Here is a 25,487-nt window from a genome sequence, read left to right as displayed (position 1 = left end):
AGAGGTGGCCAAAAAAGCTGAACCCTGCAGGTATAAAGATGCAGATGGGAGGAAAAACAGATAACAGAATCTGATTTGGAAGATTTTAGGGACCATCTAATCCAGGCCTGCACAACATACTGCCCGCTGGTTGCAGGCCTGTTTTATAACCTCAACATTTTTCACAGGCTGCCTGAAATACTTTGGTGGTCTGTAAGCAGCACATAGGCCATATATATGTTGTATATGTCTAGACTAAGAGGGTAAACAAACTGGTAGACAGTTTGAGTGTTCCACACCAGAGTGATAAACTTCATAAGATAGGCAGAATCTGAAGAAGTTCCTCACAATGGGAAAGACTAAGAACCCACTTTAAAGAAAATGATTAATTCAATTCAAGGGATCTACAACTTCTTTCCTTAACTCCAGTCAAATCTCTTACACTTAACTTTTCTAATTGATAGTAATGGCTTCAAATATGTCCCCTAAATCTTGCTATCTCTACCTTTTCAGGATCTAGGAAGATTAGCCTGGAAATCACAGGTTTGGGTGTCTGCTATTGCCATATTCAATTGTTATCTCTATGTAGATGATTCTCTAGCCCAGTCCTCTCTCTTTAAGCATATCTTCAACTTCCGACTGGATATTGCTACTTGAACATTCCACTTTCACTAAAAACTCAACATATTTAAAACGAACAATCCTTCACCTCAAACTAGTTTGTGACCAAAAATAAATAAATAAATAAAAATTAAAATAAAAAAAAAATCACTCACTAGGCTTGAAATCTTGTAATCCTTGACTTTTCCCTTCTCTCTAACCTTTATATCCAATCAACTTCCAATTCTTATCACTTCTTCCTGCATAAGGTACCTCTCATATGTACTTTCATTTCTATTCCTACAGCCCCTGCCCTAGGCTAGGTCTTTATGACCTCAGAATCAGATTATTGAAGTAAGTTTCCTACCTGATCTCCTTGCTTCCAGTCTTTTCCTCACATCATTGCTGCCAAATTAAATCTTCCTAAAACACGATTAATCATATAACTCACTTGCTCAAAAATCTTCAGTATACCTCCTCAATACCTACTATATAAAGTCCAATCTCTTGAATGTGGCATTTAAAATAGACTGCATCTTGATTTATTTTCTCTTTCCAACTTTAACTACCATTGCTGTCCTAAAACAAACATATCTTTCCACTCATACTGGGTCTCCACTGTCTCTTGAAAAGACCATGTGAATGCCTATCTCTGCATCTTTGGTTAACACTATAAACCCTGCCTGGAACCCTGACCTCTCCTCCTCCTTTGCTCTTATTTAAAATTTATCTGACCTTCAGGTCCCAGCTCAAGCCCCAACTCCTTCTCTAACCTTCTATGGCTTACTAGCACCTCCCCATGGTCTGCATTCCAAAGGCTTTCTTCATCTCACAAAGCCATCACCCTAGTCCAGTCCCTGACCTCTTCTTACCTGGCTGATTCCGACGGCCTAATTAGTCTCCTTGCCATGAACGTTTCCATTCATCCTTTACACAGGTATGAATGTGGTATGAAACGAATCAAGTCCAGTTCTGACTGTTACTCTTCTACTCAAAGAGCATATCTTCAGCTACAGTGTAGCTCTATTTACTGCTTCTGGCATAAAATAGAAACTCCTTCTGTTATTCAAAGCTCTTTATAATTGAACTCCAGCCTACCTTACCAGAGTGAATATACATTTCTTCCCATTGTATCCTATGTTTCCAGCCAAACCAGCCTACTCGGCTTTCACATATGATATTCTCTACCCCCTGCTTTTCCCAAACCTGGGATGCACCTCTGCATAGCTCAGATCAATCACCACCTTCTACACGAGGGCCTCCCTGAACCTGCCACTGAAATTAACTTGAATTTCCTTGAAATACATTTTGTATTTGCTTATGTATATGCATGGTGTCTCCCCTGACAAAATATAAGTTCCTTAAGAGCAAGGACTGCTTCATTTCTGTCTTTGTCTCCCCAGCACTTTGCTCAGGTAGGGATCTTAGCTTCTACAAGAAATAAATTTTAAATTATTTTATAGTTTTATTAGCTGACTTTAATTTTAAAAGTAGATAAGAAGAACATCCTATAATTCTCTCTTAAACACAACTCAAAACCTAATTTTTTTTTTAAACTCATGTGGCCTGGCCCTCAATTGGGTTTTTCCCTGTGGTACTATCAGTAGAGTTTACTTGATAGAAAAATAGCCCTGCATTCCATCCTAGATCTCAGTTTAAGGTAAATCACACATATCTTGTAAGCTGCAACCTTACTGATGCTCTTGATAGATTTGAGTATAAGTGTCCCCTTTTATCCCTTCTAACATCATCTGCAGAAAGCAGTGTGGCACAATGAAAAGGACACTGGATTTGGAGATGGAGAACCTGAGTTGGAATCTGGCCAGTCACCTGGGGCAAATCACTTAAGTTCTAAGTCAGTTGTATCATCTGGAAAATGAAGGAACTGATTTACCTAACTGCTAAGGTACCTTAGAGCTCTAAATCTAGGATCCCCTGATTTTTTTTCCTTTTCAGTTTCTCTTAACCCTGAATCCTAAATAGGTGTTCATGGGGCTCTAGGGCTCTGGGCCATATGTATAAAATAATTTTTTGTGACATTAAAAATCACTAGAATGACTCCATCTTGAGTGTTTCAATCCAAGGTAAAAGGAATGAATCACATGGATTAGCTCCATGGCTAGTTGTCCCACTTTAAATTAACATATGATCCTTGACTTATGGAAATAAAAAAAACACAGGGTACGCTATCTTCCAGAAAGAAAAAATGGTTGTGAGGTAACAGGGGAATGTTAGGTAAGATCCAATAGTTCTAGAGGCAGACTATGTCTGCTTGCTCACATGCTCTGTGTTAGATGGTAAAACTACCAAGAAGGTCTTAGGGCCACTCTCCTAGCTTTATCATTTATAACTGTGTTTGGGAAAGAAGTGAAGGGAAGGATTTTGTTCCTCCTCCACACCTACTCTAAAATTGTACATGGTCTGCCCCCTAAGGTTTCTATCTACTTGGAAATCTACGGCATCTTGAAAGGGCGTGTTAGGATAACAAGCAAAGAAGATGGAGAACAGGGGTAAAGGAAACAAGATGACCAACACTCCAAGCTTTCCTTCCTATCACTATAACGGCATGCAGGGAAATTCAGATTGCTTATATAACATGATTAGTAAGTGTATAGCAGGGCTTTTCTTCTACAAAGTTACCTACGCTCCACTAAGGGTTTGTAGAAGCACAGTATAATGCAGTTTGCATAGGCAGTTAAAACTAGGAAGGGAAGCCAGATGTCATTTGTACAAATCATATCTTAACAATGACTCCCTCTGGAACATACACTACAAGTTTTCAATCCACCCTTTGCTGGAAAACTTCCATTAAGAGGGAATCCAACACCTCCCAAAACAGCCTATTCTACTTGCCTCTGCAATTTCTGCCTATTGCTCTTAATCCTACCCCAAGTCGTGAAGCAGAACAAGTTGAATTCCTTAGCCCTTAAACTAACTGATGATGGCTATCACGTCCCCTCTAAGTCTTCCTGTCTTTAAGTTAAAAATCCCCAGTACCTTCAACTGATCCCCTCGTGGCATAAACTTCGTACCTTTTATTTTGGTTGCTCTCTGGCAAACAACAACAATAACAACATTCATATAGCCCTTTAAAGTTTGCAAAATGTTTTATGAATTATCTCATTTGATCCTCAAAACAACTTTCTAGTGTTTCAGTGGGTTCTGAAACCATTTGTTAAAAAATATAAAAATGTAACACTGAATTATTTTGCAGTTGATCAACATGATAGAAGATGTATATTTACTAGTCCAATGTCAATAAAAATCTTTGAGTAATCGGTGGATCTTTTGCATTAAAGGAATGAAAAATGATTATCACAATTTAATAAACATAGCCAATGACTTATGAATCTGAGAGGTATCTTTTCCAGCCATGACAACCATTAAAACCAAATATCAAAATAAAACTCAACACTGAACCACATCTTCAAACTACTATATCACAAAGTGATAAATCAAGATTTTTTAAAAAGCTATTACATTATTCTCACTTAAAGTATCATTTCTATTCTGAGTGAGAACAAAAAGATTTTGTACCATTAGTAAAGTATTTTCAAAGCATTTCATATTTATCTTATCCTTACAAAATTCTATTTATATAAAGTGTGTAAAATATATATTAGTACAGTCATACTAACATGATTATAAGTGAAATAAATATATATGTACACAAATATTAGAGGGCAGTAAACACTTTTTACTGACAGTAAAATGGGAGTAACAATAGCACCCACCTACCTCAGGAAGTGTCCTGAGGCTCAGATGAGGTAATTTGTGTATGTATGTAGGTAGGTAGGTAGGTAGGTAGGTAGGTAGGTAGGGCAGCACTCTGCAAACTTTAAAGGGCTCTACAAACGTGAGTCATGACTATTAGGACCCAGGAAGTCGTGCAGGTATACATTCTTTACTATTTTTAGATAAAACAAGTAAGAATATCTTGACATAGCCAGTGACAATCAAACAGATATTTAATGTGTTTACTCTGCGTCATGCACTAGGGACACAAGAATGAAAGAATCCCATTTCACACAAGCAGCTGGGGTAGGGGATCAGGAAAGGCTTCATGCATTAGATGCTATGAAGCAGAAGTTAAGGACAGAATGCATTCCAGAAATGTGGGATAGTTGATGAAAAGGTGTAGAAATGGCAGACGGAGCACTGTGTGTGAGTAGCATAGAGATAGCCTGTGTGGAGGGAATCACACAGTGTAAGAGAGTGAATCATGTTTAATGAGGCTGAAGTGATAGGCGGGGGCCAGACTGAGAGCTTCAAAAGCTAAACAGAAGTTTCTATTGTATCCTAGGAGCAACAGGAAGCCACTGGAATTGACTGAAGAGAGGTGTGACATGTTACAACTATGTCTGAGGAAAATTACTTTGGCAACAATATGGAGGATGGAGTGAAGTGGGGGGAGGTTTTGGGCAATCAAGGTGAGAGATAAGGAGGGCCTAAATCAAAGTGGTATTTTCGTGAACAGAAAGATAAAGTCAGATGAGAAAGATGCTGTGAAGGTAGAAAGGGCAATTACATAAAAAAAAAATCAGATTTCCAGAGCACTTTGAGATTTCTAAAGCACTTCACACACACAGGGTGTCCTAAAGGTCTTGGTGCAGTCTGAAGTTTTAATAGCTGTAGATCTAGTTTGATCTTCAATACAACCACATGAGGTAGGTGCCATCATCTTCAATTTACAGAGGAGGTAACTCAAGCACAGATAGGGCAAGTGACTTGCCCAAAATCACACAGGCAGGATTCAAACCCAGGTCTCTCTATACTAATAATAGTATAGTAACAATAGTCCTGTGGTCTCCCTGATATCTGCACAAACTCTTACATCCAAAAGAGATTCAGTCCTGAATCTGGGAAGTGTTAAATATGACCGTGTGCATATACATACATGCACACATCAGAAAAGGTTGAAATAAAGGTGTAGGACTTAACTACCCTCCCTCTCTACCTTGTGATTATCTGTATTTGTTCCTTTTTTTTTTTGTTAGGCAATTGGGGTTAAGTGACTTGCCCAGGGTCACACAGCTAGTAAGTGTCAAATGTTTGGTCTAAGGCCACATTTGAACTCAGGTCCTCCTGACTTCTAAGTTGGTGCTCTATCCACTGCGTGTATTTGTTCTCTTTACAGTGATTCTTTTTATAATTATATGTGTTCTTCCTTTTCCTTGTGAGTAGGGATCATTTCATTGGTTATATTTGTATGACCAGCACTTGGCAGAGACCCTGGCACCTGAGAGGTGCTTCTTAAATATTTGTTGATTGCTTGAGAAGAGAAAAGTTTCCCAGTCAGGTTGGGAGAAAAATCTGAGTAGTCCTCCCTCAATAGCCTCAAAGGATGTTCCCAGAACAATTTTGAAGAGCAAAGATGATGTCACCAAGGGGGGAAACCTTCCAAGGAAGGAAACAAGCAAAAGGACACATTCTTTGCCAATTAGCTACTTTGTTCACTAACATTTTGACTCCTATACCCAGCTTGTCTTTCCTCCTACGTTTCCCCCACCCCATCAGAGACACAAACTGAGAAGACAATCATGAGAAATGTCTCCATAATTTTTCCCTCTGTTGAAATAACCATATGGTGGCATAAATTTCTCTAGACTGAATGATCCCTGTCCTTGTTAGAATAGATACACGTTAAATTAAAGGAGCTGTTGGGATGCTTGATTTAGGCTCTAGTGGGGGAAGGAAAAGCTAGTCAACACACTCCCTCTTCTACCTCCCACTCAAATGCACTGTCATATTGTCCATTCCCTTTTTTTGTTGTTGTTTCCCTTCTAAATCCCCTAGGCTGGAAGTACAATGTTCCTCTCCCCACACCCCCTTCCACCTCCTGTCACATAGAGGATACAAATAGGGGATAGGTAGAGCTGGAGCTATAACAATAACCTGGGCTTTTCTCTTCACCAAAGGTGCTTAAGATACAAATAAACTACTGAAGGTATCTATGTTGTTAGGAAGTAAAAAGGCTAAATAGATTAGTATTTACCATAATAATTAAATTTTTTTTTATTATGGCACAATAATGATGTTCTCTCTTTTAAAGTGATTACCAAGGAGCAATCTGTAAGAAACAAAACTGATGGTACAACTGCCAAACTAATAGATTAATTTTCAACAGCAAGAATAGCTCTAAAATGTTACATAATGTTAATTTAGCGTAATGGTAGTCTAATTGGCCCTAAAATAAATATGCAGATGCTACAATGATGAGTACAAATATACTATATAACACTTACTATATGATTATAATTTTATGTTACCATGTTACCATAATATGTATGCTTTGGTACATTTCTAAATAGCTAGCAACTCGATGCAATAAAATGAGGGGGGCATGTTATATAGTCTTGCCCCTCCTCCCACTTAGTACTTCCATCTTATCCTTGGAATCCCAGGTTCCATGAAGAGCATTCCCACAATCCAAAAGAAGAAAGAAGGATACCTTTCTTCTTTAAAGTTTATGGAATCACAACCATACTATCTCATCTTCTCGTTAGCTGCTGACCTTCGCTATTACAGAATGTGTGTGCATACTCAGGTTAGTGCATAACCAAACAAGATGATTTCAAAGAAGTTTCCAAGCTTGAAGCAGACATCATCTACTCTAACTAGCTCATTTTACAAAAGAGACCCAAAAAGGTCAAAATATTTTCCTAAAATACTTTATCTGGTTAGTGACACAGAATCTAAGTCTCCTAATTCCTAGCCTATGGCCTTTCTCCTCTATAGGCCTCCCTCTCTACCCCACCAGGGAAATAGAACCTTGAGTTCTTTTGTTATTTATTTCAACACACACCCAACATGACAAATTTAGAATGGTGTTTTCTGAAAACAGTCTTTTTTGTTGTTTGAGCTGTACTTGTGGTATTTTGAATATTGCCATACAAGGACTTAAATCTTTTCTATCATTTATTAAAGAGTTTAAAGAAGCAATATTAAAATGCCATCTTCTGTTACAATGAAAGGTAGTTGGATGTTTTTCCCCATATTTACATATAAAGAGTTCTGATCTTGAAAACGAATACAACAAACTACTTTATCTTTTAAAAATAGGCAGTCTTTGGTGACACAAACGCAGAGATTTTTTTTGTTACCTCTGGCCTCTTTATCTCTGTCTCATAAAGTGAATATTGTTGGCTCTGCCAGAAAGTTCTGGATACAGATCAACAGATAAGACAAAATAGCCCTCATAGCCTTATAGCCTCCCAGCACTCCAAAGTTGTTGCTTCTCTTCCTCTGCCCATGATCACAGGTACTTAGGACACATAAATCTGAATGCAGACCTATTGATGCTATGGCAAAGAGCATCTCAGCTATTCCCCTTAATATTTTAAAAATTACAGGTAAAGTTCTTATAAAAGTTGCATACTACATTAAGGTAGTATTTTGAAACAACCTAGTCATTTCAATTAAAGATATATAGGCTAAGACACCAGCAATTAAGATGAGAATCATGAAAAAGGTATCATTTCTATTATTTACAGAGGAAGTATTAAGTATTAGTTACACTTGGTAACAGCTTGCTCCTGAATGTATTTAAATTGTAGGGCGTGAAAGAGACTAAAGTTCTAATTGATAAGACTATAATCTTGCTTATTTACTTTACTTGTTCAGGTTTGGTCCAACTCTAAGTATACCAGGTACTCAACAAAGAATTAGGAACATATATTAAGGACCTTATTACTATAGAATTTCATAGTAAAGAAAATCATTTAAGAGTATGGATTACAAGTGAATTCATAATGAAATAATCTGATAAGCATTTACCCTAAAAATACAAAATTAGACTAGTTCAACTAAATATTTTATTTCAGTGTATCTAACAAACTCTGGAGCAGTGAGGTCACTACCTAGTACTTGCGGTATTTTGAATACAAAAAGTGGATAGATCACCAGGCTTGAAGTCAGGAAGATTCAACCTCATGAGCTCAAATCTGGTCTCACACACGTACTAGCTATGTGACCCTGGGCAAGTCACTTAACCCTGCTTTCTTCAGTTTCCTCATCTGTAAAATGAACTGGAAAAGGAATTGGCAAACCACTCTAGTATCTTTGCCAAGAAAACCCCAAATAGGATCACAAAGAGTTAGACATGACTGAAAAACGACTGAACACACAAAAACTCTATGTATACTAACCTATTTATCATTGTCACATGTCTCTGCATCGGCACTTCTCTGGACACTCCACTACCAAGGGTAGGGGGCAAGGCATATGGTGAAGTTTCGTTACCAGACTTGACACCTTTTTCTCTTAAGAGTGTGGGTTTTTTGCTGTCTCTTTCAGACTCTGAAGAAAATCCTGGTTGTCTGAGTGTTGCTTTTGGTTTTCCTATAAAAGAAGACATACATACAGGATTGTATAAGCTTCCTAAAACTCAGGATTCATTAGGTCACTCTCCTGCTTTCAAACATGTTAAATGTTAAATATCCAGATCCCCCTACTTTTAGGCTAATACACAAACTCCTCAGCCTAATTAAAGTTCAAGGCCCCACCTCATCTTACCCTAACTAGCCAACCATTTTCCATACTTACTCCACTCCAGATCCTAGCACTGTTCTTCATCACACTATCTTCGTTACTGCCTCCATCCTATTCCTTGGTCTCCCAACCACTTCTGTGACTGCTCTAGCTTAGTACCTGACTCCCCTCACTACTCTAGCCTTTCCCAAAGAACTTTACCTATTGAAGGCCAGGTACAGTCTAAGGGACTGGGGATACAAAGAAAAGTGAAGGCATCTCGCTTCAATGAGTTTACAGTCTATTGGCAGAAACAACATGTCCACATACAAGTATATATAAAAGATAGGAATAAGGACTTCACTGACATAGGGGACTCCTGAATGAGGAAAATCACTCTACCAATACAGATCGGCACCTTCTCTGCAACTTCGAGTCTTAGAGCACTAGGAGTGAAGTCACTTATCCAGGGTCACAAGGCCAGTACGTGTTAGAAGTGTGCCTTGAATTCATGTCCTCTTTTGAGTCAAGGCCAGCTCTCTTTCTACTATGCTACCCTGTTTCTCATACAAATATATACACAAAAGAAATTCAAGGTAATATCTGGGGAGAGGTGCTACCAGCTTAGGAATCAGGAAAGGTCTCTTTTTTAAAAAATTTATTTACAATTTTGTTTTTCCCCCAATTACATGTAAAAACAATTTTTAACAATTTTTTCTAAAAATCTGAGTTCCAAATTCTCTCCCTCCATCATTGAAAAGGCAAACAATTTGATATAGGTTATGCATGTGTAATCATGAAAAACATATTTCCATATTAGTCATGCTGTAAAAGACAATACAGATAAGAACAAAACAAAAGAAAACCCTAAGAAAAATTTAAAAAGCATGCTTCGATCTACATTTAGACTCCATCAGTTCTTTCTCTGGGGATGGATAGCATTTTTCACCTTAAGTCTTTCAGAGTTGTCTTGGATCATTGTAATTGCTGAGAATAGCTAAGTCATTCACAGATGATCATCTTACAATACTGCTATTACTGTGTACAATGTTTTCCTAGTTCTAATCAATTCACTTTACATCAGTTAATGTAAGTCTTTCCAGGTTCTTCTGAGGGCATCCTGCTGATCATTTCTTACAGCACAAAAGTAGGGAAAGGTATCTCCTAGGAGCTCTTTGTCACTCTTGGGTACTTCAGAGAAATCACAGCTTTTTAGTGCTTAAAGACCTTAGAGATCATCTAGTCCAATATCCCCATCTTGGAAATGATAAGCTGAGCAACTCAAAGAGGAGAGAGGTCTATCCAAGGTCATGAACAAAGTCAACAGCAGCATGAGCATGAACCCAAGTCTTCTGGCTGCATTTCACTGTAGTTCTGTCCACTGTTTTATGCTGAGCCTAAAATAAGTACTTAACAAATGCTATTGATGTCACATGCTTCATGTAATTCCAGATTTTATAAAAAAAATACAAGTTTTACTTCTAAAAAATTTATAATTTGCCAAATAAAATCTTAAATCAGAAATCTTGCAGTCAGCCTCTAGCACTCTAGCTGATGCTTAAAAAAAAAAACCAAAACCCATAATAAAAAAGATACAAGGTTTCATATCCTATCTGAAGTTACTTCCAATTTCTTTTTGTTTTATCAGAAATCAATCTTCAAAAAACCATCTCATCAAATTTAATTTATAACAATTTTCAAATGGAAATACTAACTTCAGGCTTTTTTCTTTGAAATGATGCAAAACAAACATGTTAATGCCAGCTGGAATTTGAAAGTATGCATCCTGATCACGAACTTTTTTTTCTATACAATTAACCATCTGTAGACAAAGTCTGACATTTCCAGTACATAAGACAAACTTACCTTCTAGGAAAAACGGCATGGTTTTCTTCACTCTCATTTGACAATTCACCTGCCTTCCTGTTTTTCTTTTTGAACTCCTCTGGCGTGCTACCAGTTGAGCAATTCGGGCTGTCTCTGTACAAGCCACAGCATAGCAAGTTATCTGCTCGTAGCGAGCAAGGAAAAAAAGTTTGAGATTTAAAATTTCCCAGGAGTAAGTGAAACAAGTAGACCTCAATAAAAGTATAAACATACAAATTATGGAATATTCCTCTTATTTACTCTCAATGATATTATTCTAGCAAAAATACATTTTTCAGCATATTTAGTAACCATTTTCCCCCCAAAATTGTATTTATTTCATTTCTCAGTTTCAGAATCAGATCACAATGTTGCTCTTCATATACAACGATGATAGTGCTGGATGGCTACTAATAGAGACCGTGGCTACATTGAGTCATTTTTTTTCAATAGCAGTCATGGCTTTTTACTGATTTCTTTCTTTTTATCTGGTCCCCCTTGTAACACAGTTCAGCAAGATAGCACAATGGGACAATTTGTAGCCATGAAATACAATGAAGCCAACTAGGTCATTCAGGAAATAATAATAATAATAATAATAATAATAACAATAATAATAATAACAATAAATAACACTTACATAGGATTTCATGGACTGCAAAGCTCTGTATGTACATTATCTCACTTGATCCTCACAACAACCCTGTTAGATAGCTGTTGTGATTATTTCCATTTTACAAACTAGAAAACTGAGACTGAGAGAGGATATAATGCAGAATGAAAATAGGTCAATTTCATCACCAGTGGGCCCTTAGCTTCTTAAATCCCCAGTTATTAAGTCCACATAAAATACCTACCACTTGGAAGGGAATTTCCCTCAGGTATACTCACTAGCTGTCAAGATCCATACACGCTCATATTACTTCCTATGCTTTGTCAGCTAATCTACTTTGCTTTTCAGACTTTTTATACCACTAACATTAACTTAAGCCTCAACAGTCTCATGATACAATCAAGTAAACTTAGGCTCACATTATCTACATCACATTTTAAAATTCATTTTTAAAATCAGTTGAAAGGCAATTTTAAAATTCTGATGTCCACAAAAGTGAAAGCTTACCAATATCTTGATATTTCTACTAATTGCTTATTGACTGTCCTCCTATCAAACCAAGAACAAAGGATGAGAGGTTCTAGATTGTGCTTTATGTGCTAATCATAGATGCACCCCATTTAGTTATCTGTTCTGTCACTGCTGAGTTCAAGTCATTTGTTGAAAAATATCAGTAACTTAAGTTATAAGTGAAAATATTCAAGAAAAAAGACTAATGGGAGTCCCTAGTATAGGATTAAAAAAGCTCATGGGATCTTAGGCTGCATTAACAGAAATATCAGGCACAGAATAAGGAAAGTGGCAGTCCTATTCTCGTAGTGAGCAGAGCTCTGCTCTCATCCAGACACATCCAAAGAGGAAGAAGCTTTTTCTGGGCACCCCATTTAAGAAGTGACAATGGCAATCTAGCAAACCAGTAGAGTGGTGAGAGGACACAGAACCACAGCCCTACAGAGATCTGCTGGAGCACTGGCTCTTTTTTGAGCCTGGACAAGAGAAGACTTAAGGGGAACAGGACAGCAGTCTTCAAATATTTGAAGGGTTGTAAAAGAGGATTAGACTTATTTTGTTTGGTCATTCAAGGTAAAAATGGAATTAAAGGATACAAATTACAGGAAAGAATATTAAGTCTCATTGAAGAAAAAATACCCAAGTCCTTAACAATTACAGTTGTCCAAAAATGAAAAGTAGCACTCATAGTACCTCATTTATCATATGTAAAATGTATTTATGGTGGCCGTATGATCCTTTGTTGGGGATGTTTTACAAGGAATTTGTACTTTGAATGAGTGTTGGGCCAGATCACTATTCAACTCAAACTATACTGCAGCACAAAATAAAATACATAAAAATTCTCAATCATGGATTATTTCACATTCAGTCAGTTCACTTTTAGGCTTCAGTGTGAATGATCAGCTCAGGATGTGAGAACCAGGAACCAAAGAAAAAGAGACAGAGCAGTGGAAGGAAGAGGAAAGAAAAGAAAGAGGATAACATTCATTTTTGAAAATACACAGGTTTTTAAAATGTAGTCACCCCGAAAGTAAAATTTTAAGGACTAGTAAAAATTTGGACTGGAGGACCTCTGTGATTCCTTCCAACTCTTTAAGTCTATCTATGGTTCTGTGAACTTTTGAGAAGTCAAGTTTTCATTTAATTTACATGGCATATATATGTATATATGTGCAATTACCTTCTTACCTCTCCAGATCTACTGATCTCTATTCTGACAACTGCTGGCACACTTCTCAGATATGCCTCTAATGTGGGATATCCTAGTTGTTTGAATGGGATCCAATCACCAGTCAAGGATTTGTACTCCCCTTGTAGCCGGGGTAATGCTATTCCATTCTTATGGGATTGCAGAACAGCTCGAAGCATCTTTGCAACCAAGTCTGCTTCCAGCATCTTCACCTGTAATTAAGTAGAAGAGAAATTCATGGCAATACGGTTCATCATTCCATAAATTTACAGTTAGAAAGGAATTGACCCGTAAATTGTAGAGCGTAAAGGAGCTTATACAGGAGATATAAATAGTGGCTATTCTACCATTAGAACAAATCCATTTCTCCTAGGTTTTGTGGGCAGGAAGTCTACCAATACTCCATTAGGGTGTTGGCACACTATTTTGTACCTAGTCTTCTCCTCCTCTTACTTCAGTTGCTTTCACAGAAAAGGGATGCTACATAACAGGAGAGAAGGAACAGCCCTTTCTTGTTCTGAAGATGGTAATTTCTTATTCAGTTATGTGAAAGGGAAAGGAATCAAATGACTGGGTAAGGGTCAGGACAGAGATGCAGTTTCATTGTCCATTACACGCAAGAAGCATATTCTAAACCCTCCAGCCCCCATCATACACATTCTATGAGGCTGTTCTGTTGCTATGTCACTGCCTTATAATACCCATTTATATCATGTCTTCCCAGTTTACCTTAACATTTCAAGGAATCCTCAAGGGTAGCCTAAAACCTAAATTCCTATAAGAAGCCAAACTCCAAGTAACTGAAAAACTAATCAGAGTCTGAAGAAGAGATAATGAACCATACCTCCTTTCCCCATAGCAGGGAGGTGAGAAGAAAGGATATTGTATTAGGGTTGAATGTTATGTAAACTGCCATATGTGGTCACTACATTGGACATTTTTGTTTTCTTTATCACAATGGAGGGCTTCCCCTGTCCCCCCTCCATCTTGACATGACTGTGATACAAAGACAAAAGGCATCAATAAAACTTACTTAGAAAATAACATTTCAAGAATTTGTAAACTTTGTCAGCACGTTTATACCTTTTCCCCCCTTTCTATAGCACATTATTCATGGATACACCTTTCATCAACACACATCACAACCCCTCTAATCTAGAAGTCTGTCAGAGTTCATCACACTGAAGTCAACCTGGTAATAAGCCTCCCTCTCTGAGTTTCACTAGGCTGGTACTCAGATAAAAGGTAAGTCCATCACTGGGCCCATACTTGAAGCCTTTCCATTTCTACTTGTATAAAATAGACTTCTCCTGGTTGTAATTTTTCAAAGGACTTATCTAGTTTCTAAATATATAAACTGACATTTTAGTAGAACGAAGAACTGGTTTTCAAATAATACTCCAATACTTCATTGTATTTCATTGATGTGGAATTTTTACCAATGATGCGGATCAAAAACTCTCTATGCTTATCCAAACTGTACAACTCTTCATCAGTTTCCTTCCATAAGTTTACAACATGAAATCCACCAAATTTACCAGAGATACTCTTTCCACTTTCCTGACATTAATTATAAGCATACCCATGTAGTCTGCTATCCATTGGCTATCCCTCACTTTCACCATGTGACCAATACATCTCTTTCAATTCATACATTTTCTTTGATGATGTCCTTTATATAATACATCTTGCCTGAATGAATCTTTGTTTATAAAGTGTTGTAACCTGCTGAGACCCACAATTTACCTCTCCATTACCCTTTTGGGATATTCAACTTTGTAGTCACACATCTTCCATGGAATAATATTGCTATTTAAAACATAAGCCTTTGTTTCATGAGAAAGCTTGAGGTCATTAAAGGAACTATGCAACTTCCCAAAGACAATCTAGACTGCTGCCTAGAATGTCTGTTCAATTCTTAGGTCAGCTCACAATATTTATTTGTACTATGTATGGAAGATAAATATACTTTTAGAAGAGCTCTACAGATTATCTATCTGAACCAGATTAAAATATAATTGAGAAATGTTTAACAAAATAAATTAAAATACAGCACAACATAAGGTGAATCTGTGGTTTGCTAAGTCAATGTGATTCCAGGACTCTACTTCTATCTTGAATTTGACATAATTGGTCTACATAATAGGCATTCTTCATCATTTGGTTTTTCTGGAGGAAGAGATAGGCCAAACTCTTTTGCTCAAATACAATATGACCTAAACCAGCCAAGCACTTCTTGAGGATGGAGACTTTTGTTTCTATTTTTGTATCCTCAGTGCTTCAGCCCAGTTTCTGACCTATAACTTCTGACACTTCAATGGATTAGCCTTGTAATTTCACTGATGTAAGTAAGTATTTCTCCAGCAGCAAAGATCACAACCTATCAATGCCTTCTTGTCCACGAACTCCTACATATTTTCTACAGGTTGTGAATCAAATAAGTTTTGGGGGGTGGGGGAAACACATGGATACAACATAGGCTGTCTCTCTTGTCCCTCACTCTCAATACATAACCGGGCCCTTATTTTTCCAGTCACATAGTCTTTTTGATATTCTTTATGGCTTTTTCTCTCCATATATTTTGCCGTAAGTAATATATGGCACGCCTGTTTTTGCCTGCTATAAGTCTCTCCATTGTCCTTTGAGTGATCCATAATTTTTATTCCTTAGCAATTGCTATACTCTATGACCTATGGTCATATAACACCACTGGAAGAACACCAGTATTAAAAAAGTTACGGATTTTCTGTTTCAGGGAAAAGGGTGGTACCAGTAAGTGAAAGTACTCTAGAATTTCCCAAATGAAATTCATCCTGTTTCCTTTCCTTTATTCAATTTGAGGTCCAGTTCACTGTCCAGTTACTCTCTGGCCATCTTCAAGACATTCCTTCCAATAACCTCTTCAGCTCTAGTCCTGGAGCACTGCACTCTGAATGGTGAGAGCTCTCCATAACTAGCTGCTTTTCTCTGGCAAGCTATGCATAACAAATCAACTCTGTCCTTCCTTTAAAGGAAGTGTCAATCAACTACTGTAGGGATCAATCACCATCCTCGGGATTTCTCAGTCCAAAATACCTTCCCCTGACCACCACTCTCCTGCAAGTGTTGTTTTCTCTTATTAGAATGCTCCTTGAGAAAAAGCATTGCCTTCTGTATTTGTATCTCCAGGATTTAGCACGTTGCTTGGCCTATATTAAGTGCTTAATAAAGGTTGTTTTTCCTTCCTCTTCCTTTCTTCATACCAGCAGCAGTGGATACATCAGATATCTGGTCAGTCCATCCAACTGCATATTGTAGTTTGGACAAGATACATTCTTTACCCACTTAAGTTTTCCTTCTATGGATAGCATGAACTCCTTTGAGCGATTATTGATCTCATTTAGGAGGCTTTGGTGTGTTCCAGGGCCTGATGCAATCATTACCATGCCATCCACAAAGAGACCTCACCACTTACAGAGAATCTATCTTGCATGTGGATTCTATGCTGTATATACTCCATGACAGTAACAAACACTTTCAGTAGGTATATGCCTCCTTGTTTTATGCTTCTCTTGATATTAGTAACTAGAGTGGCAAAGTTCTTCGTTAAATCTGTCAAGAAAACTAAGCTTCTGACATACACATGGGAAACTCTTTCTAAGAGAAAGGCCTTTAAAGTAATATTTTTACCCTATCAAACAAAGTGATTTTTTAAAATAGTCAACAAACAATAAGCATAGTGGGATCTTATATTCTCTACACTAAGTCAAACATGTGACTATAAAGTTATGGTCTACTGGAGAATATTAGAATTTTTTTTTAAAGTCCTCAACTTTTCACCAAGGATATCCTTGATAGAGGTGTACACTATCATCATAAAAACATTGTAGAGACGAAAAAGTAGGCATATGGTTGGTAATTATAATTTCCATTGTTTTCTTTTAGTGGCAATAAAATCCACATTTTCCCCACAATTATTCAGTATCTTTCTCTCTTTTCAAATTTCTTAAGAATCGATTCCTCAGTTTCTTCAAAAGTGTGTTGCCTTCAGTCTGGACTTCCTCTGTGAATAATTGGTCTGGTTTAGCTGTTCTTACTATCCTTTTTTATTAGCACTATTTTGATTTCCTTAGGCAGTACGTTGGGGACTATGGTATTCAATCCAAATAGATTGTTGATATTAACATGTTTTCCCTTGATTTTCATTTTGCTTTTTGTCCTTGTTATAACATCTTTAAATGTTCTTGTGATGATATGACATAGCTTGTTCTCATACCACACCTTCTTGACTGGCCACTAGGTGATGATTTGTGTGGCCATGACAAGCCATGAAACAAAATGGCCTTGCACATCATTGACACTTAGTAAATGTCTGTTAAAGCGAATCAAACTCATCTTTCCTAGCCTCCCAACTACTCCCCCTTCCAATTAGAAACCTGGTTGTCACAGACATTTCAAACTCAACATTTCCAAGAAAGAACCCACTATTTTCCCCCCTAAACCCAGACCTTCACCAAATTTCTCTGTCTTTCAAGGGCATCTACTCCCTCTAGTCTACCAGGGCTTCAATCTCAGCATTATTGCTGAATCCTCACTCTTCCTCACCCCATCTATCCAATCCATTGCCAAATCTTGCCCTATCTAGCTTTGCAATACTTCTTGTATTTGTCCTCTTCTCACTACTCTTACACAACCATAACCTTAGTTTAGGCCTTCATTACCTTTCACCTAGACTATTGCAATGGCCTCCCTAATCGCTCCTTGCCTTAAGTTTCTCCCCAAACCAATCTATCTTTGACATAAGTACTCAAGTGAATGCAGATATGACCATGTTACTCCTATACTCGAGGGCTCCAGGGGCTTCCTATTGCCTCTAGAATGAAATATAAAATATAAAATATAAATTTCTCTGTTTTGAGTGGCCTTGACATGCTGGACTCAATCTATCTTTCTAGCTTATTTATAAATTATTCTCCTTTCCTGAACTTATGGTTAGGCCAGACTGTCCTTACTGTTCCTCAGGCACAATAACACTCCATCCCTCTTCTCTGTGTCTTTGCACTGGCTCTACCCGAGTCTGCAGCACACTTTCTCCCCTTACTTCTACACCTCACAGAACCCTTCACTTCCTTCAAGCCTCAGTTCAAGCACCACCTTCCACATGAAGACTTTACTGATCCCCACACCTGTCTGTTCCCTCCGTTCCTAACAGCTTTGTATTTAACTACCTTATATATTTATTTTACATTTATGATATAATTTTACATATAATATATAATATTTTATATTTATTATACACATAGAAATGAGAAAGGATGGCTTAGTGGACAGACAGCTAGCCTTGAAGCTAGGAAGATCTGGGTTCAAGTCTTTAAACTTCTTGGGGCTCTAGGCAACTCTAAGTTGTGGAGAGGGTGACAATCTGCACTGGCAGAGGAAGTTTTCCTCACCTGCACCACAGAAATCACAGATCTAGTTATCCCTATAATTATACAAGTATGTGTTGTCTGCCCTCATGGGATAGAAGCTCCTCAAGGGCAGGGATTCATCCAGCACCTAGCACAGTGCCTGCTACATGGTAGGCACTTAATGGAGGTTTGTTGATTGATTGATAGTCTATCCACTGCATCTTCCTATTGTTTCTTCTGTTGAAACGTCTCCATTTTGCCCCTCCTGCCATTCTCAATGACATTAGCCTAGTCCAATTCCTTTATGAGATCACAGGTTTAGGAAGAATAAACCTTTAAGCTAACTAGTCCAAATCCCTCATTTTACAGATAAGAAAAATGATGCCCGGAAGGTTAAGTGCCTTTACAAAAGTCACACTTGTTAGCGGAACCAGGATTCAAACTCTAGGACTTCAAATTTAGCTGTAAAAACTGCTATTATGAACTCATATCTGAGCTGTCAGAACAGATTCTTAATTTAGCCTCCTTGACTATAATTATAAAAACATACACACACACATTTAGTGTTTACAAATTACTTCTCTGTTCTACTCCATACTTTAATCTTCCTCAAAACTGCTTTCATCAAGACCCATTCTGATCAAAATTTTTCAGGGACTTTCCCCATTTTCCCAGTGTAAGTTACAGAATCTTTAGCTGGGAGTTTATAGAGCTTTAAGTTTACAGAGCTACATAGCTGGAAAGGACAGTACAATTCATCTAGTTTAATGCCCTCAACTTAGAGATGAGGAAACAGACCCAGAGAGGCTAAATAACTTGCCTGAGATTACACAGGTAAAAAGTGGCAGTCACAGGGGGGTAGCTAGGTGGCACAATGGATAGAGCACAGGGCCTGGAGTCAGAGGACTTGAATTCAAATCCGGCCTCAGACCAGACACTTGACACTTACTAGCTGTGTGTCCCTGGGTAAGTCACTTCACCTCAATTGCCATCCCCCCCCAAAAAATGTAAATTCTCTTATCTATAGTCATATGAAAAAATGCTCTAAATCACTATTGATTAGAGAAATGCAAATCAAAACAGATTTTGATTCTGAGGTACCACATCACAACTATCAGATTGGCTAACATGACAAAACAGGAAAACGATAAATGTTGGAGAAGATGTGGGAAAATTGGAACACTGACGCATTGTTGGTGGAGTTGTGAACTGATTCAACCATTCTGGAGAGCAATTTGGAACTATGCCCAAAGGGCTATAAAAATGTGCATGCCCTTTGACCCATCAATACCACTTCTAGGACTGTATCCCAAAGAGATCATAAAAATGGGAAAAGGACCCACTTGTACAAAAATATTTATAGCAATTCTTTCTGTGGTGGCAAAGAATTGAAAATTGAGGGGATGTCCATCAATTGAGAAATGGCTGAACAAGTTGTGGTATATGAATGTAATGGAATACTACTGTGTGATAAAAAATGATAAGCAGGCAGACTTCAGAAAAACCTTGAAAAACTTGTATGGTCTGATGCTGAGTGAAGTGAGCAGAACCAAGAGAACGTTGTACACAGTAACAGCCACACTGTGGGGTGACTGACTTTAACAGACAGTTCTTCTCAGCAATGCAAGGATCTACGATATCTCCAAAGGTCTCAGGATGGAAAATGCTATCTACATCCAGAGAAAGAGCTATGAAGTTTGAATGTAGATTGAAGTATACTATTTGCTCATTTTTTTTCTTCTGTTTTGTTTTATTTCTTCTTTCTTGTGGTTCCTCCTATTGGTTCTAATTCTTCTTTACAACATGACTAATGTGAAAATATGTTTAACAGAAATGTATATGTAGAGCCTATATCAGATTGCATGCTGTCTTGGGAAGGGAGGTGGAGAGTAAAGGGAGGGGTTTAAAACTCAAAAACTTATGGAAGTGATCATTGAAAACTAAAAATAAATAAATTAATTTTTTAAAAGGAGGAAAGAAAAAAAAATAAAAGCTTTGTTCACCCATTCACTGAAAAAAAAAAAAGTGGGAGTCACATGTCAGCTCTTATGATTCCAAACTCAGCACTCTTAAGTGTCTTGTCTTAAGTGGCTTCTGAGTCCTTTGTTTACATATGGGGGAACTGAAGCTCAGAGAGGTTAAGTAAACTTTCCCAAGAACATAGTTAGTGGCAGAGCTGGCGTACAGATATGAAACTCCCAGACCAGGGCTCTTACCACGCCTCCAGACTGCCTCTATAATCTACCTCCATGATACCCACAGCTATATTCACCCATACTCTGCCAATATTTTCTCTGTAATGTCTCTTGAATCCACTCCCTTCTACAGTCACAATCTATGCCCTGACCCTAAAACACCCATTCTTTTCCTAGTCTCTTGTTATAAGACTCCTAACCTACCTGCCTTTAGTTGTCTCCCCAAAAAGCTAAGGGACTGAGAATTTCACCCTTTTGATCAATCACCAGCTTGCTAGAAATGTAAGGGAGATCACTTAGGTGAAGTTCATGTTCTTCATCATGTTGTTTAAGGGCCCACTTTCTTGCATGTAACTTACTTGCCACTGAGCTGTCATACAAGTCATTTCCTCCAACTTGGAATGTCTTCCAACATTTCCCCCCAATCAAATTAATATAAGATCCTAAAAGAAAAGTATTGTTTTCTATGTCTCCTCTGTCAGACATACATGATTCTACATATTATAAAAGAGAACAGTTTTGGCTTACATTAATAAGAACTAATAAGATTTAACCATTTTTGTTAATGAATTTGCTGGGAAGTAGAATTTGCTTTTATGGGTAAACTTCCTAGCCATATATTAATTTCTGTTCAAATATATAGGCCATTAAAATTACTCTAAGGTTGGGTAATGTGACCTGTCTCTAAGGTCCTTTCTAATTCAACAACTCCCTGATTCTAAATAATGGATGACTAATTCAAAATTAATTGTTAAGGGAAACTAAGGATTTAAAATATTTTTTCAATAATTTTATTTTTTTCCAATTACATGTAAAAACAATTTTCAACATTTTTAAAAAAATTGTTCCGAATTCCTTCTTTCCCTTCCTCTCTTCTCCCCAACTGAGAAAGCAAGAAATTTTATATAGATTATACATGTGTAATCATGTAAAACGTTATTTCCATATTAGCCTGTTGCAAAAGAAAACACACACACAAAAAAAAACCCCTAAGAAAAATAAAGTAAAAAAGTATACTTTGATCTGCATTTAGACTCCATAAGTTCTTTCTCTGGAGGTGGAGAGCATTTTTCATCATAAGACCTTCAGAACTGTCTTGGAACATTGTACTGCTAAATCATTCACAGTTGATTGTTGTACAATGTTATTATTATTGTGTACAATGTTTTCCCAGTTCTGCTCACTTCATATAAGTCTAACCAGACTTTTCTGAAAACATTCTGCTCATCATTTCTTATGGAACAACAGTACTCCATTACATTCATATACCACAACTTGTTCAGCCATTCCTCAATTAAGAGACATCCCCTCACTTTCCAATTCTTTGCTACCACAAAAAGAGCTGCTATTAATATTTTTGTACATGTGGGTCCTTTGCCCTTTTTATGGTCTCTTTGGGATACAGACCTGGTAGTGATATTGCTGGATCAAAGGGTATGCATAATTTGAGTGCCCTTTGGGCACAGTTCCAAGTTGCTCTCCAGAATGGTTGGATCAGTTCACAACTCCACCAAGAGTACACTGGTGTCCCAATTTTTCCACATCCACTCCAATATTTATCATTCTCAGTTTCCACCATGTTAGCCAATCTGATGGATGTGAGATGGTATCTCACAGTTGTTTTAATTTGCATTTCTCTAATCAGTAGTGACTCGGAGAATTTTTTTCATATGACTATAACTAGCTTTGATTTCTTCATTTGAAAACTGTTCATATCTTTTGACCATTTGTCAATTAGTGAATTACTTGTATTCTTATAAATTTGACTCAGTTCTCTAAATATTTGAGAAATGAAGCCTTTATCAGAGATAATTTCTGTAATAATTTTTCCCATCTTTCTGTTCTCCTTAAAATCTTGGCTGTATTATTTCTGTTGGTGCAAAAACCTTTAAATTTAATATAATCAAAATTATCCATTTCATATCTCGTAATGCTACCTTTTGTTTGGTCATAAATTTTTCCCTTATCCATAGATCTGACAGGTAAAGTATTCTATGCTTCCCTAATTTGCTTATGGTATTCTCCCTTTATGTCTAAATCATGTATTCATTTTGACTTTTTCGTGGTATATGGTGAGAGATATTAGTCTATATCTAGTTTCTGCCATACTGTTTTCAAGTTTTCCCACCAATTTTTGTCAAATGGTGAGTTCTTGTCCCAAAAGCTGGGGTCCTGGGGTTTATCAAACACTAGATTGCTATGGTTATTTACTACTGAGATTTATATACCTAATCTATTCCATTGATCCACCACTCTATTTCTTAGTCAGTACCAGACTGTTTTGATGATTACTGCTTTATAATATAGTCTGAGATCTGGTATGGGTAGGTCACCTTCACTTTTTTTTCCCATTAATTCCCTTGATACTCTTGACCTTTTTGTTCTTCCAGATAAATACTTTTTGTTATTTTTTCTAGCTCTATAAAATAATTTTGGGTAGTTTGGTTTGGCACTGAATCAATTTAGGTAGGATTGTCATTTTTATTATATTAGTTCAGCCTACCCAAGAGCAATTAATATTTTTCCAATCATTCAGATCTGACTTTATTTGTATGAAAAGTGTTTTATAATTGTGTTCATATAGTTCCTGTGTTTGTCTTAGAAGGCAGACTCCCAAGTATTTTGTATTGTTTGCAGTTATTTTAAATGGAATTTCTTTTTTTGCTGCTGGGTTTTGTTGGTAGTTTATAGAAATGCTGATGATTTGTATGGGTTTACTTTATATCCTGCAACTTTACTAAAGTTGTTAATTATTTCAACTATAGTTTTTTAGTTGATTCTCTAAGTATATTATCATATCATCTGCAAAGAGTGATAGTTTTGTTTCCTCATTGCCTATTCTAATTCCTTCCATTTCTTTTTCTTATTGCTATAGCTAGCATTTTTAGTACAATATCGAATAATAGTAGTGATAATGGACATCCTTGCTTCACCCCTGATCTTAATGAGAAGGCTTCTAGCTTATCCTCATTACAGATTATGTTTGCTGATGGTTTTAGATAGATATTATTTATCATTTCAAGGAAATCTCCATTCGTTCCTATTCTTTCTAGTATTTTTAATAGGAATGGGTGTCATATTTTGTCAAGAGCTTTTTCTGTATCTAGTGAGATAATCATATGATTTCTGTTGATTTTGTTATTAATATGGTCAATTACGCTAATAGTTTTCCTAATATTGAATCAGCACTTCATTGCTGTTATAAATTCTACCTGGTCATAATGTATGATCTTTGTGAAATATTGCTGTACTCTTCTTGCTAGTGTTTTATTTAAAATTCTTGGAACAATATTCATTAGGGAAATTAGTCTATAGTTTTCTTTCTCTGTTCTGCTCTTCCCCGTTTAGGTATCAGCATCACATTTGTGTTGTAAAAGTAGTTTGAAAGGATTCCTTTTTTCCTTATCTTTCCAAATAGTTTATATCCTATTGGAATTCACTGTTCTTTAAATGTTTGATAGAATTCATTTGTGAATCCACCTGGTCCTGGGGATTTTCTGTTAGGGAGCTCATTGATGGCTTGTTCAATTTTTTTTTCCTAAGAAAGGGTTATTTAAGTATTCTATTTTCTCTTCTGCTAATCTGGGCAATTTATATTTTTGTAAATATTCATCCATTTCACTTAGATTTATTGGCACATAATTGGGCAAAACAGTTCCCAATAATTGCTTTAATTTCCCCTGCACTTGTGGTAAATTCACTCTTTTCATTTTTGATACTAGTAATTTGTTTTTCTTCTTTCTTTTTTTTTAATCAAATTAACCCATGGTTCATCTATTTTGTTTCCCCCCATAAACAGTTCCCAGTTTTATCAGTTCAACGGTTTTCTTACTTTCAATTTTATTAGTCTCTCCTTTGATTTTTCAGGATTTCCAATTTGGTGTTTAATTGGGGAGTTTTAATTGGTTCTTTTCCTAGGTTTTTTTTTTTAGTTCCATGTCCAATTCACTGATCTGCTCTTTCTCTATTTTATTGATATAAGCATTTAGAAATATAAATTTTTACCTAAGTACTACTTTGGCTAAATCCCACAAATTTTGGTACGATGTCTCATTCTTTAATGAAATTACTGATTGTTTCTATCATTTGTTCTTCAACCCACTTATTCTTTAGGATTTGATTATTTAGTCACCAATTAATTTATAATCTTTACTTCCACAGCCCTTTATTGAATGTAATTTTTATTGCATTATGATAGGATGTTTTTTAAGATTGATGTCATAGAGAACAGCTATGGCTTTGGGAAAAAAATCAGTTGAGAGACTAGTAGGCTGGGTCAATGTGGACCACTGACCTGACCCTGCATCAAAGTTGTAATTTGTAAAATGAAATAAGTAAAAGGCTCTTCCTCCAGTTAGGTACAGCTATTTAATATGCAGCAGCTTTTACCTAGAGCCACATGCTAGACATTGGGGAGAGAGGAAATTGAGAGCAGGAAGAGTGTGGTTTAGATCTCTTGATATCTTTTGCTTTTTAGGGAGCTTACATTTTAGTTGCAGATGAGACACATGTTAATGAAAACTAAATTACAATTCAGGGCAGCTTTTAATTAAATAACAAAATATTTATTTAGAAATGACAGTGTAGAGAACAACATGGCTTGAAATAGTCAGGAAAACTTCATGTAAGATATGGCTTGAAGTGGGGCTTGATGGATGGGCAAATGTCAAATCACA

At 36.7% G+C, this 25,487-nt stretch overlaps 1 protein-coding gene across 4 annotated transcripts in view; it reads right to left on the bottom strand.

The window, feature by feature from the left end:
• The window catches only part of TDRD7 (tudor domain containing 7), a 116,262-nt gene that overhangs the window by 74,477 nt on the left and 16,298 nt on the right, over positions 1 to 25,487 (bottom strand). For 2 of the 4 annotated variants that reach the window (XM_027859037.1, XM_027859036.1), the window contains 3 exons: positions 13,229 to 13,441; positions 10,915 to 11,056; positions 8,727 to 8,919 (listed from right to left, as the gene is read on the bottom strand). In XM_027859037.1, coding sequence (XP_027714838.1) covers positions 8,727 to 8,919; positions 10,915 to 11,056; positions 13,229 to 13,435 — 542 coding nt within the window. In that variant the 5' untranslated portion in view covers positions 13,436 to 13,441. Of the gene's footprint in view, positions 1 to 8,726; positions 8,920 to 10,914; positions 11,057 to 13,220; positions 13,442 to 25,487 lie in introns of those variants that run through there. The other 2 variants (XM_027859038.1, XM_027859039.1) reach the window with 2 other exon arrangements.

Source organism: Vombatus ursinus, unplaced genomic scaffold, assembly GCF_900497805.2.
Source record: "Vombatus ursinus unplaced genomic scaffold, bare-nosed wombat genome assembly UNPS02014158.1, whole genome shotgun sequence".
In the NCBI taxonomy this organism is placed as follows: Eukaryota; Metazoa; Chordata; class Mammalia; order Diprotodontia; family Vombatidae; genus Vombatus; species Vombatus ursinus.
This window is presented reverse-complemented; position numbering and strand designations above follow the sequence as displayed.